The sequence below is a fragment of the Pseudopipra pipra genome, chromosome 17 (genome assembly GCF_036250125.1).
Source record: "Pseudopipra pipra isolate bDixPip1 chromosome 17, bDixPip1.hap1, whole genome shotgun sequence".
Classification (NCBI taxonomy): Eukaryota; Metazoa; Chordata; class Aves; order Passeriformes; family Pipridae; genus Pseudopipra; species Pseudopipra pipra.
In genome coordinates, this window is record NC_087565.1 from 2,355,273 (window position 1) to 2,368,557 (window position 13,285).

Genomic DNA, 13,285 nt, shown 5'->3' on the forward strand with positions numbered 1-13,285 from the left:
TTTAAGAAGAATCACATTTTAATCAGAGTTTCATTTCCTGCCAATATGGCTGAGTGAATGTAGAGATGAAAATCCCCCTCCTAGGAGGAATATTCTTTTATCTGTTTAAGGGAGCATTTTGACCTCATTCCACTGACAGTCTGGCACCAAGACTGAATCAGGGTTGTCTGTTCACTTTAAATAAATAAAGCCCATACACCAACAGCTGATAGGAAAAAAAATGCCAGCTACAGTCTATAAATTGGCTATATTAACAGAATCTGGTTCCTATGAGAATAAGTACAAAATAACCAGTATAAAATATCTCAAGAAGAGGGATTATCCACCGATGCATAAAATAGTCATTCTGCCCATCAACAGCTTAGCCTGAATTTGTCTCAGAGGGCTGAACAGCTGTTCCTGCTCATGCACAGATAAAGTAACTTTGGGTTCAGACTCCAAAAGTGTGCACTAACATCAGCACAGAACAATACAAATGGTTTTCTGTTCTGTCAACAATTCGTAGCATCATGTGATGAAGGTAATACATAGTTCAAGCATTTCCACTTTCTGTGTAGGACAAAACCTGACACTGTTTTGGACTGTCATTTCCATACCTAGGTTATGCTTCATTTCTGAGAGTTCCTGTTGATGGAGCCATTGAAGTTTTTCTATCTCGATCCTCAAACGCCGAATCTAAACATTAAAAATTTAATAGTCAGTAGTGATAAAGAGGGTGTATAATAATTACACAATAATAATAATTATACAAAAACCCAAAAAAATGAGCCCAAAAAATGAGCCTGATCATCACTTATATTCCTTCATATTAACATGAGGACAAGACCATAATAAGCCCCAAACAAAAGTCCGAAGTATTCTGAATATTTGTCTGCTAGATTTTCTTATCATGAAGAGCACAGGATTGTTTGAAAACAAAAAGAACTTCTATTAAACTTGCTCTTGCTTCCTCTGAAATTGCCAAGTTTTAAATCTCTGACTGGAATCTGGTATTTTTTCAGTGTCTTTCTCTACCACTCTAATCAGCACTTCTAAAACATCACAGAAATTAGGATCTCTTGCCAGTCTCCATATATAATACTTTGCAGATATAGTTATGTGGCGCTTTTATTTATATCTATAAATAAAAATACTAATTTGCAACTTTCAGAAGTTAAAATGCAAACTTTTTTTTTAATGTTACACTAACCTCAGCTATTGTACTTCCAGTAGTATTTTTTGAAAGATCATTATATATTTCAGTCATTGTTCCTTTGATGGCATCCATCATCTGAAAAATAAAAGGAAAAAAATAATTCTTTGATATATATTTTTAATAGATTCCCACTTTCACTTCCTTTCAACCACTCTAATGTGAGCTTATATTGCTATCAACAATGTATTATCTTTATATATATATATATATTTATCTGGGTCTACTTTTAGAGGACTATGTAGAAAGTAAAACACAATATTTTTGAGCAGGACTCTGATTTTTAATCCTAAACTGGTGAACTGCTTGACTTTCTACTTTTCTAAGAAATTGCTACTGATATAATTTATGAATAAAAAATATATAACCATGAATTGGGGAAAGAAATGCAATGTAAAAATACATAGTATTCACATTGATTTTTTTTTTAATTTAAAGATCTAAGAGTCTATATGGAAAGCCAATGTCTCTTCCCACACTGTCACTGTCATGACACAAGTACTACAACACCCCTTCTCTTTAACACTTAGTGTCTGTTTTAATGCATGGACACACATTTATGACAAGTTACCAACTGATGAAGTTATACAGTGTTTTAAAAGAAAAGTACAACTCTCTTTATGCTCTGCTGAACACAGATGACAAAATACTGTTTGCTGTAAATATGATGCTGGGGGAACATCTACACCTTTAGGAGAAAACACAGAAAATGCTCCAAACCACAATGTAACATAAATAAGAAGCAGCAGAACATGGGAAGGAGAGGGTCTGAAGTGCCTGAGCAGCTGAAGCCCCTCTCACACCCTCTGGCTTGGAATGGCAGCACTAAGACAGGTCTAAATATGTAGTTCTGCACTCTCACCAAAATCTGGTTGTTCCTACCTAGTAGGATGAATTTGCAACATATGACAACCTGAAAATAAGGTTATTTCAGAATTAGTTCGCTTCAAAATCAAATTTCAAGGAAACCTTACTGAGGAACTTACTTTGCTGGTATATTTAGCAATATCTGCAGCCACATCAGCTGAAGCTGTTGCAATGGGCAGGTCTGTGTTTAGTGAGGAAGAAAGTGTACTTGCAGATCCAGAACTGGTAACCATAGAAATAGGCTGAGTGCTTGTGACTAAGGTTATAGTGGACGTGGAAGTGCTCTGGGTGATCTCTTTTTGCTGCACAGCTAAAAAAAAAAGAGAACATTGAGTGGATCAATCACGTAAGAAATTATGAAAATAAACAGGCAAATTTCTAACTTCGATATCAAACTTAACTGTGTGCACATAACCATTTCAGACTTGCATCACTTATACAGTGGTGCCACCTAATGATTAATTTATACAGTGCCCAGCCATGGAACTTGTACATAATTGCAAAGCTTGAAGGTAATAAAGCAAATGTAACTTTGAAACTTATGATTTCAGACTGGCCAGTGCAAAAGTCTTCCTCAGTTCTGTATTCCTCCCATCTTGGGACTTTTCTATCCCACTTCCTTATGAAGCCCCTCCCTAACTTTTCAATCTGGAAAGCTCCCTACTAATAGCACACATATAAGTTAGACTTCGACATTTCCATATTATTAAGGTGTGAATGAAAGTATGATTCTATTAAAAATAAGACTTCACCAAGTTTCACATTTCTTTTTCCTCGCTGAATATTTTCTGTATCAAATTTGTGCAGTCTGCAAGTAGGAAGATACCACTTCCTCAACCCTTGCTTAAATGGCAGGCACAGAAGGGACCAGAAATGAGCCTCTGATAAACATCTGTATGTGAGCCATTACCTAAACCTCTCTTCTTTATGAAATCACCAGCATGCCAGTGGTTTTAGCAGAGGGGAGAATGTCTATTCATCAGGCACAGCAGTAAACATTTCACTTTATTAACTTGAAATTACAAGGGAAGCTAATTTACATAAAGTTGCTGTTCTGTGAAGTGAAGCAACAGCAGCATGGGCTTGTATTACCCTGTGCCTGCTATTAGTGAAACCTCAGGCAAAGGGATGGTAAGAAAACAGTTGAGAAAACAGTCTAATTTCCAGGGCTGTTTGTTCAGTAAACTACCATCAAAGTCTTGTTAAACAACAGGGATTTCAAAGACAAACAGAGCCTGGGTAATTTCATTGTTGTCAAATTATACTCTGAAAAACCATTCAGATCAGCTTCTTGTCAGATAAAACTGGAAGCAATTTGTACATACTGAGTGGTAAACATGCAAGTGGAACAGTTAATGGTCTTATGTTACAGTACAGAATTTAATTCAGTTCACTCTTCCAAATCTCTGATGGCTAAGAATAGCAAAAAATATTTACACAGACACACACACAAGTTTTCTCTCATTAAAATAAAGAGACATGACTCTAAATACACACCAGAAAGAGCAGGTGAGTAAGTTGCTGTATTTTAAAGTAACTTATCAGAGTAGAACCACACTGTGAGATTTTGTTAATATGGAAGAACTCCTGGTTGGGCAGCCTTGGAGCACTGAGATCACTACTGGGGAATTAAGGCACCACAGGCACATTGGGTTAGAAAGTGTGTACCTTTAACTGCTTGTCTTGTCTGGTATCTCGTCCCTTGAGAGGACTGAGGCTGCTGTGACTGAGCCTGCTGGCTCTGCTGCTGTTGCTGCTGCCTCTGTACCTTCTGCATGTGCCATTTCTGAGATGATGTCTGGAATTTATTGGAAGAATTCCACACCACCCGCTGCACAGCAGGGGCAGTTTCCTTGGGCAGCAAAGGCCTCTGCTTTTTCACAGGGCTCCCTGTGGCTGCAGATGGAGCACTGGCAGTGGAAGCAGCACTCGTGGTTGCTGTCACACCAGCTGGGGGGGTCTGGGCTGCAGAACGGGTGAGGACTGGAGTTTCTGGTAGAGGCTGAGTGCTTGCACTGGAGGAGGGTGGAGTTTTACCTACAACTAAACAAACATAAAATGTTACACCAGCTTTTCACAAACACATCTGATTCATGGTTCTCCATCTTCTTTTTGGAAGAGCCATATATACCTTAAAGTCTGGCTTGGAATTAATTTCCTCAGAAGTCGTTGATACACTACAAGTAAAGTCATTTCAGCCTAGTTGAAGGTGGTGGGCAGTTCAGATGCATCAGTAACTAAGCAAAGCAAAACAAAAAGTACAAAACCCAGAAAAACCAGCCTGACCTCCTCTGAATTTATGTGAGAGGTTAGCACTTGATAGGATGTTTCTGGGTTACCATTTACACCTGTCATCCCAATTTCTATCAGGAGAAAAATGCATTCTAAAGTATCAATGACTGAACAGTAAGTGAAGGAATAGGGCACTAAAAACTTTCTCAACAATGGTGAACTGGCACTGACAACCAAATGCAGATGACACCAAGTTGGGTGGGAATGTTGATGTGCTTGAGATTAGGAAGGCTCTGCAGAGAGATCTTGACAGACTGGACTGAGGGGCTGGGGACAACAGCATGAGGTTCAATAAGGCCAAGTGACGGGTCCTGCCCTTTTTTCACAGTCACAAAGAATGAAAAATCATTCCTGAAAATTGTTTTAGTACAGATTTTTATCTTAATGCAAAAATAAAGGTAACAATTCTGTCTTAGGTAACAGCCCTACAGAACAGGAGAAAAAAAAAAGGAAGGAAAGAATTTCATCCTACCATCTTGTTTGGGAGAAGGTTCTTTAGATTCTTTCTTGTTTTTCCTTCCTTCACGAGCACAATGATCATCTCCTAGATCGATGACAAGTTCACTCTCAGAATCAGAGTCCAGTCCTAGATGCACAGTTGGAGAGTCTGTTTCATCTTTACCTTTCAGCTTTTCTTTTGCAGGATGCTGTAAACTTTTTCCCTTTTCAGAAAATTCTTTTTCAGTGTCTGAAATGGACTTTTCCTTGACCGGTTCTTCTGTTTTCTCCACTTCTGGACTTGTGCTTTTAAGTTCCTCCTTGTCTTCATTCTGTGCTGGGGGCTTAGGTTTTTTTTTCAAGCTCAGTGATTCTTTGTCACTTCTTGTACCTTCCTTGTCCTCACCATCTTCTTGATCATTCTTTGATTTCTGATCCTCATCACTGTATTCGCTGTCACTGGTGTCGGATTTTTCAGAATCTTCAGAGTCACTGTGTTCTACTGCAGTATAAACAGCTTCAGATATTTCATTTATTCCTAATTGTGGGAAGGAAAGTACATTCCATGCTGACATCAGACTGACTGAAATTACCAAAAAAAAACCACTCCATATGCTGGAACAAAGTGTGCACATACCATTATCTTAACTCTCAGTCCTTAAGCTACAAACTTAGTGCCCTGTCTCAGTACCACAATGTGTAAGAATCAATCTCCACATACTCCAATTAATATTTGGATTTCATTCAATAGCCCTCCTTTCACTGCTTTTTTCCACCACCTGCAAGCTCTTTTGTTCAACTCAGGACCCAATGCTGGCAAATGCAAAGAGGACTTATTTTTTATCCACAAGAAAACCACCTTAAAAATCACTAATACCATTTACCTGATGACAGTTACTTACTTACATCCTAATTTGTGCAGCTGACAGAATTTGGGTACAATTCTCCAATTTTTTCAGTTTACAAAGCAAATAGTAAGAGTATAATCCTGTCATGCTACCTACATCAGAATGGTACAAAAACAGATTAAAAGATGAAAGCTTGCTGCCAAAAATCTGAAACATCAGGTCTCACTGTGTTTTAAACTAGTTCAGTGCACTCTACTTGCCTCAAAAATTTAACTTCTCATCTACTCTTCTTTTAACACATAAAATATTTAAGGTTTTACTAGTCCAAAACTTATTTTAACCTCCATTTCAGAATTTTTTTTCAAGTGTATCCTTCAGATGCCCACTGTGTTCTTGAGGGACACACTTACCCAGTTGTGCTTTGCAGCTCTCTATTGTCTTGTCCAGGTTCAGCTGGAACCTGCTCCGGATCTGTCGTTTGGGGGAGATGAGCTGCACAGGAGTGCTCTGCTGCTGGACTGACTCACTCAGCTCTTTCAGATCCATCTCAGCTTTGCTACGGTCTAGAAAAAGAAGCAGAAACTGAGAAAAAAGATTTTACCAAAGGAACAGAGATCACTATCCAGATAAGGGAAATTTCACCGAGGATGACCTGAAATGTATTTTGCTTCTTTTAAAATTATGGGCTAAATAATAATTCTAAAATTACTTTACTAAAAACAACAGATTCTTCCTCTCTGACACAAAATGTGAGCATCAATTACATGGAGGTTTTCTCCATCAACATGAAATTATCAAGAAATCACCATTCAGGTCTGTAAGCTGTCTGACAGCACCCCTGCTAAACTACTGCTGCTATTTACTATTAGTAGCAGTATTTTCAGAGAAAATTAAATAGAAATAAAAATCCTTACAGTCACCATTTAAAATCCAAAAGTTAAGTTGTGAGAATACATATAAAAATTGTTACACTGGATAGATTAATAAATTAAAGATAAAATAATACAGTTTTTAATATATGTCAGCAAAATCTTGAGTTTTCATCTACAAGTAGAGAATTTTCACTCTGGAACACACATAACTGTGTGCAAAGAACACATACTAGAGGGCTAAAGCTAAAATTGTCTTAGCAACTACGTTTCACATTTTTGCTTCAATTTTTCCATTTCAGAGACTATCCCTGTGGCATAGTCCTATTTTACTCTTTGCCAAGAGTGCTGACACTCCATCAGTGCTCAGGGCACTAAACCAGCTGGAGTTAGTTGCTGGAAGAGGAAGGGCACATGAAGAAGGGGGAAGGGACAAAGAGAAGAATTACATTTGGCGAGTTTAACTCCTTGAACTGGCTCATGGTAGGATGAAAAGAGCCAGTGCCATATGCTGGGAAAGGCCAGAGGCCATGGAGAAGACAAAAGGTAACACTGGCACAATGTGCATTTGTGCTTTGTTTAAAGTTTCATTCCAGAGCAGTTAAAAGTGGCACAGTATTGCCTTATTTTACTTTAAAAAATATATATATTTACAAGACATAATCTGTTGATGTACAAGTCAGTGACATAAATACGAAGGGCTGAGCCAATGATTCCTCTGACCAGACATCCTTTACAAGTTTGAACTGCAGGATCCCAGAATCCTCCCAGCACTCTGCTCAAGACACAAAGAGTCTTTGTTTTCTGGACTTTCACTTCTGTTTTTGCAGAGAGAAACCACGTTCACATTACACAGGAAGTGAGACACAATAATTAAATCACAGAATCATTAGATTCACAGAAGAATCCAAGTCTGGCACAGCTGACACAAATGAAGAGGGGTTGCCATTTTCATTCCTATCACCAGAGTATATTTAGCAAAGGAAATTCCCCAAAGCTGAAAACATAACTGATACTCTACTTGAAAGCATTCAAGCAGTTCTTTTATGATATTGCTCATGGACCATAACATTTTACTCAAAATGTTATATGCTCCAGCTGATGTCTCCCACCTGTGGCTCAAACAACTGCAGCACTACAGATTTCCTGATGTTTTTCCAAACGCAATGTCACCCCAGATGAGACAACAAACAGCTGCAGTGCAGCAGGAGAAATTAATTCTATGATTATGTCCACACAGACAGATTAACATGCTGAAAAACAGACTTGTGGGCTTGTATCTGGAATCAGAATATCTGTAAGGCAGTGAAGACATAATTCAGCATTTGAACTCAAGCCTTCCTGAAATATCTGGCCAGTCCTGAGGGGCAGAATCTCGTTTCTCTGGGTAATATCACGTGGAGGTAAAAAGCAGCCAGAACTGAATCAGAACACTCACAGGAACAAAGCACAGCTGAGGACACTGAGTTACACCTGTTTGGCTTTCAAAACTATTTTACCAACTTAGAACTTACCTACTCCATCTTTCAAAATTCCGCAATCCCAAACTTTACTTCTAGGGAGTTTCAAGACATCAAGAAACATTGCTAATTGCCTTTATCCATCTATCTCCCTAGAGAGGGATGGTCAGTGAGGAGGTGATGTGAAGGCAGCAAGACCGAAGAAGCTTTAGTAAATCCCAAATCCCAAAGATCATAAGAAAACCTTGCCAGCAATTCACTTGAGAAACTGACGGGTGAAGAGTAATTACAACCTTTAGAAACTTACCTACTGTTTAGAAACATTTGTACAGTTCAGCAAAAAAACTCAAACATTCTTCAACTACTTCTTATCAACACAAAGTAACAATAACAGAAATTCCCTTTAATAAAACAAAACAAAACCACCCCCAGCAAATTTGATGAAACAACAATTACAAATGTGCCTCATTTAAAGACCCTTGTGCATTTAAAGCCACATACCAGTCAGTTTGTTCATATTACGTTGCACTGACACCACCACAATTTGTTCAGCTATAAGAGTATTAGGTTTTCAAAGGTCAAGACTAACCAAGATTAAGATTCAGAATGCTTCCTGGAGTGGAGGTTCTTTCTTGCTTAGAAGAAATTGGTGTTGATGCTTGAGGAGAGAAAGGTTTGGGGCTGCCTGACAAGCTCCCTGCTTGCCCTGTTCTCGTTGGTGCTGGAGAAGCTGAAAAAGTAGAAAATTAATAAAGATAGATTTAAAACTAGAATACCTCCTAATCATGACAATTCTAACTCTTTCTGTATTTACTTCCACTCTCCATTCATTTTGATAATTACAACTATTTTCTGCTACTTAAACTGAAAGGGTTTGGTCACTTTTCAAGATTATTTATTAATTCTCAACCTGACAGAGAAAATTGATGTTTCTTATTTGCAATACTAGAAGTTAAACACTTTTTTTTCCTAAAATTTCTTCATAACCCAAGTCATAATGCAGCCTGTCTTTAAAAAGTACATGGAATAGACCTAGTGCATTACCAAGTCCTGTATCCCACTTTTTTTTTTTTTTTTTACCTGTATTTTTCTCAATAAAGTCCATGGATTCTTCACTGGCACTAAAATGACTGGAAGTTGCTTTTTTCTCTGCATCCTGTTCAACATCAGAGCCAGTGTGAACTGATGAGTTTGTACTCATTGGTGACCGTGGCATATCTGTCAGTGAAATCCTACGGCCTGTGCTGCTGCTCAGCATAGACTTGCTCATCAGAATCTTGGGTGATGCTGTCATATCAAAGTTCAGTTTGATTTTCTCTTGTTTGTCTGTCTTTGCAGTTCCAGCAGTTGGGTTTGCAGGGTCTAACAACATTTGGTATTGATTGTTGGGAGTATATGGTGTCCGGAAAGGTGCGTAATTAAATACTCCAAATTTTCTACGAATGTTATCAACATAAACCTCCATTTCTTGCATTGCACTATTGAAGATGCTTTTAGTCTTTTTCACAGAAAAAGGAATTTCTTTAGACATGAGGTAGCAATTATTTATTGGAACCCAGGCCCTATATATAAAACAGAAAAATATATTTCACACTGTGGATTGACATTGGCAACTTTTGTGCACATACTAATTTATTTTAGCCTGATCATAAAGATATGCACACCTCAGATCATTTCAAAGAACCTACAGTTCTCCACAGCACACCACAGACACAGGAATTAACCTGCATACTCACCAGATTATGTATGTACAAATCTTACAAACACGGCTCACATTCTACAGACATCATGTAAGGAACTAAAATCGTGTATGTTACATTATTACAGAGTTTGTTAGGGTCAAGGTTCAAAAGACAGGATACAAAAACTCTTAAGTGCACAAAATTACCACAGGAATTTTTTAAGCACAGCCAAAGGCATCCTTTGGTTAAACTCCCACCTGTCATGTTGGCCAAAGAAACGGGCATCGACTTGCCCGTCTTTATCCCTCAGTGCTTTAGCAGGCCAGAATGGAAAGCCTTTGAGTTTAGCCCAGACCAAAGGGTGGGGATTGCTCTAGAGGAAGAGGCAAAACACACAGTCAGAAAATGCAAGTAGTACTACCTTCAAATCTGATAATAAACACGATTTTTTTTTAATTGTATACGTTACTTAGGTTCAATAAAGATCCAACATGCTCAAGGCACTTGCCAAATACAAGACTCCATTTTACTATATACATATAAATCCTGAGAGAACAAAATGATAAAATTATATTTAAAAAAAAAAAACCAAAACATAAAACCTTACATGTCTCAACTAAACTCAATGCAATTGCACTTCTTTATACATTTATTTTTGATTAGTCCCCTCCAAATGTGTAAGTTAGGCTAGGGCCAATCTTTGAAATGCTCTTAATTTCCATGTAAGTCTGTGTCCTGGCAGAGCATGAGACATTGAAGAGTCCTTGACTTCAGGTAAGCACTACTTAGCAACAACCAAAACATCAGTGTGTTATCAACGTTATTCTCATACTAAATCCAAAACACAGCACTGTGCCAGCTACTAAGAAGAAAATGAACTCTATTCCAGCTGAAACCAGGATAGTCCAAGAAAGAACTTGATGGATTATACACTTCTGTTAAACAGAAAAGAGGTCACAGAAGAAAAATCGAGTCTAAATTCTCACACACCTACAGAAAGAGACACTCACACTTCAGAAACCCTCCCGGAGTTCTGGCACTACGGGCAAGCACAAATGACACAGAAGCAATTATCTTATATTTGAGGACAGATAACTTGAGTACTGAACTGGATGCTGACACCCTTTACAGCTATTTCTGATGGAACCAATCCTTTTGTGAAAACATCTTGAGACAGTCTGACTCCACAACGAACACGCTGCACAAGCACAAGCTATTTGGTGAACTACAGCAGCTTCCCTCAACTCAGTAACCACCACAGGTTTAAAACAAAGAGGGGATAACAGCAACAGTGAAATGAGAACTACTGGTTCATTATAGTAGCCAGACTACCATAATCCTCAACTTACACAAGGCTCACAAAACCAATTTTCTCGTTTTTGGCAAGCAGCTAAATAACATTCCGGACAAACTTCGATTTCATTCATCTGAAAACAAAAAGCAAAGTTACTGGAGAGATTAAAGACAGTCCCAAGTACTATTATGTTAGCCTGTCTAGTTTGCTAGCACCATTTTTCCACAAATTTGTGGGTATAAATCCCCATTTCCCAGGTGGACAAGGAGGCCAATGGCACCTGGCTTGTATCAGCAGCATTGTGGCCAGCAGGACCAGGGCACTGACCCTGCCCCTGTGCGGGGCACTGCTGAAGCATCTCAAATCCTGTCTTTCTGCAGAATTCATATATCCACTGTCTTCTCTTCCCTCCCTCCCCTTCCCAGAATTTTTAATTATAAATAGTGAATATCCTAATGGAAGACACATTAGCAATGCCCTTGTCAGACACCATTCTCTGGGCCATGGATAAGAAAGCCTAAAAAATTATGGTTCTGCAACACACACATAAGAAAACATATATTATTTCACTCAAGAATACATGAGATTGAACACTTTAAAAACACAGAACAGTTAATTGAGGCACTCACCTCATGCTCACAGATTTTGATGATGACTTTTGCTGTCTGTGTCAATTTGTGATTTCCTGAGGAAACAATAAAATGCTTTAACCAAGAAAATTGTTATGCTAGCATTATGATAAAATCAACATTTTTCAGATTTAAAGGTTAGTGATAAAACCGAAAAAGAACATCTAAAAATGATGTAAAAACCTATGTACAAACTACACGCTTGCAAAAGCAGGACAGGAGCACTTTTCTTCTCAACATAACATTGTAATAATCTTTAAATGCTCCTTTTGGAAGCCTTCCCCCCAACAAGGTACTCTTTCAGTGAGGGATGTGCTGTATGATCTTCTCAGTTAGGTCTTAATTAAGTGCTGCACAATGCAAAATGCTACAGCAGCTTGGGAGTTGGAACCCAGTGATCTTTAAGGTCTGTTCCTACCCAAACCATTCAATGATTCTATGGACCCAAACCATCTCTGATTTTAACTTATGTGCTTTTTTTTTTCCTAAGGTGGAATGAGCAAGTAACAGCACAGGCTATATTTGGCCCTACAGTTTTATGTATGTCAATTGTTTTAAAAAAAAAAATCTGTTATGTTTAGGCATTCTGTTCATTAACAAAGATACTTTCAGCACTTACCAACTAGAAGTCTACAAATGGCTCCACAACTTTAACTATTTAAAAGTTTCATATTTGAGGACATAAGTACACATCAATACTTACCCCCATTGTAAATAATGCAGTTGTGCAAAATCCATTTGGCATCAGCCAAAAATGCTTCAGTGCAACCGTACATTTTCTTTTTAACATTCTGTAAAGAAGAAATTAAGAATGTATCAGGAAACAGAAATGAGTAAAAAGTGACAGTTTCTTCCTCAACGCTGTTTCCTATCAGTTAGACAACTAATAAAACTGACTCCTGGAACTGTTCAAACCAGGTTGGACAATGCAAGTTCCATTATTCACCTCTAGACTGTTTCTTTTTTCTTCTACACCTCAGTGCAGTGGAGATCACAGTATTTGCTGAATGATCAGTAAAATGTGTCTGGAATGACCCCTGGATATACACCAAATGTTCCCAGATTAATGAACCAGTGATCCATAAATAGCTTACAAACACGATGATCAAATGCAAACCCTGGTTAAAGGAGTCTCTCCTGGAGATGATTCCTGGAATTAGATGAATTTAACTGGAGGAAGTCACCAGTGTAAGCTTGTCTTTTTCATACTGTTTTTCCTGAGCATTTGCTACCAGTTCAGACAAAACAGTGAACTTATTGAGTTGGCATATGATTTAGCTGCAACTGAATTGATTTTTATATTAACAAAAAAACCCCATCAAAATTATTTCAAGCAGCTTCTCTCCCCTGCCATTGAACACTTCAGAAATGTTACAGATAGTAAAGATCAAAGTCAAGGAACCTTCCTCTGTTAGCTTCATACAAACCTTCTCTAATGTACAAAGGTCCATTGGATGAAAGATATATTCTGCATAATCTGGGTGTTGATCCAGTGAAACTGGCTTTTGAAATGGCTCTGTCTGTTAGGGGAAATAATAAACCACACTGCTTACTAATAGGAAACAGTTACAGCAATGACACAATACTCACTCGTTTTCTAACACTGCTTCCAACTGTGTTATCAGAGAAAATCCTTCAAAGGTAATTATAAAATGTTGTGAGGAAGTAAATTATTAGCAGAACAACAGGAACTAAAAGGTCTCATTTGACTGAT

General features: G+C 38.0%; 1 protein-coding gene across 8 annotated transcripts in view; it reads right to left on the reverse strand.

Annotated features, from left to right (window-relative positions):
- ZMYND8 (zinc finger MYND-type containing 8) overlaps positions 1 to 13,285 on the reverse strand; it is a 48,673-nt gene that overhangs the window by 7,605 nt on the left and 27,783 nt on the right. For all 8 annotated transcript variants that reach the window (XM_064673674.1, XM_064673679.1, XM_064673676.1 and 5 more), the window contains exons 6-18: positions 12,999 to 13,091; positions 12,275 to 12,362; positions 11,572 to 11,627; positions 10,998 to 11,075; positions 9,906 to 10,021; positions 9,047 to 9,528; positions 8,556 to 8,696; positions 6,048 to 6,200; positions 4,824 to 5,327; positions 3,728 to 4,102; positions 2,179 to 2,369; positions 1,190 to 1,270; positions 597 to 675 (exon numbers count right to left, since the gene is read on the reverse strand). In XM_064673674.1, the coding sequence (XP_064529744.1) occupies positions 597 to 675; positions 1,190 to 1,270; positions 2,179 to 2,369; positions 3,728 to 4,102; positions 4,824 to 5,327; positions 6,048 to 6,200; positions 8,556 to 8,696; positions 9,047 to 9,528; positions 9,906 to 10,021; positions 10,998 to 11,075; positions 11,572 to 11,627; positions 12,275 to 12,362; positions 12,999 to 13,091 (2,437 nt within the window). The remainder of the gene's footprint in view (positions 1 to 596; positions 676 to 1,189; positions 1,271 to 2,178; positions 2,370 to 3,727; positions 4,103 to 4,823; positions 5,328 to 6,047; positions 6,201 to 8,555; positions 8,697 to 9,046; positions 9,529 to 9,905; positions 10,022 to 10,997; positions 11,076 to 11,571; positions 11,628 to 12,274; positions 12,363 to 12,998; positions 13,092 to 13,285) is intronic.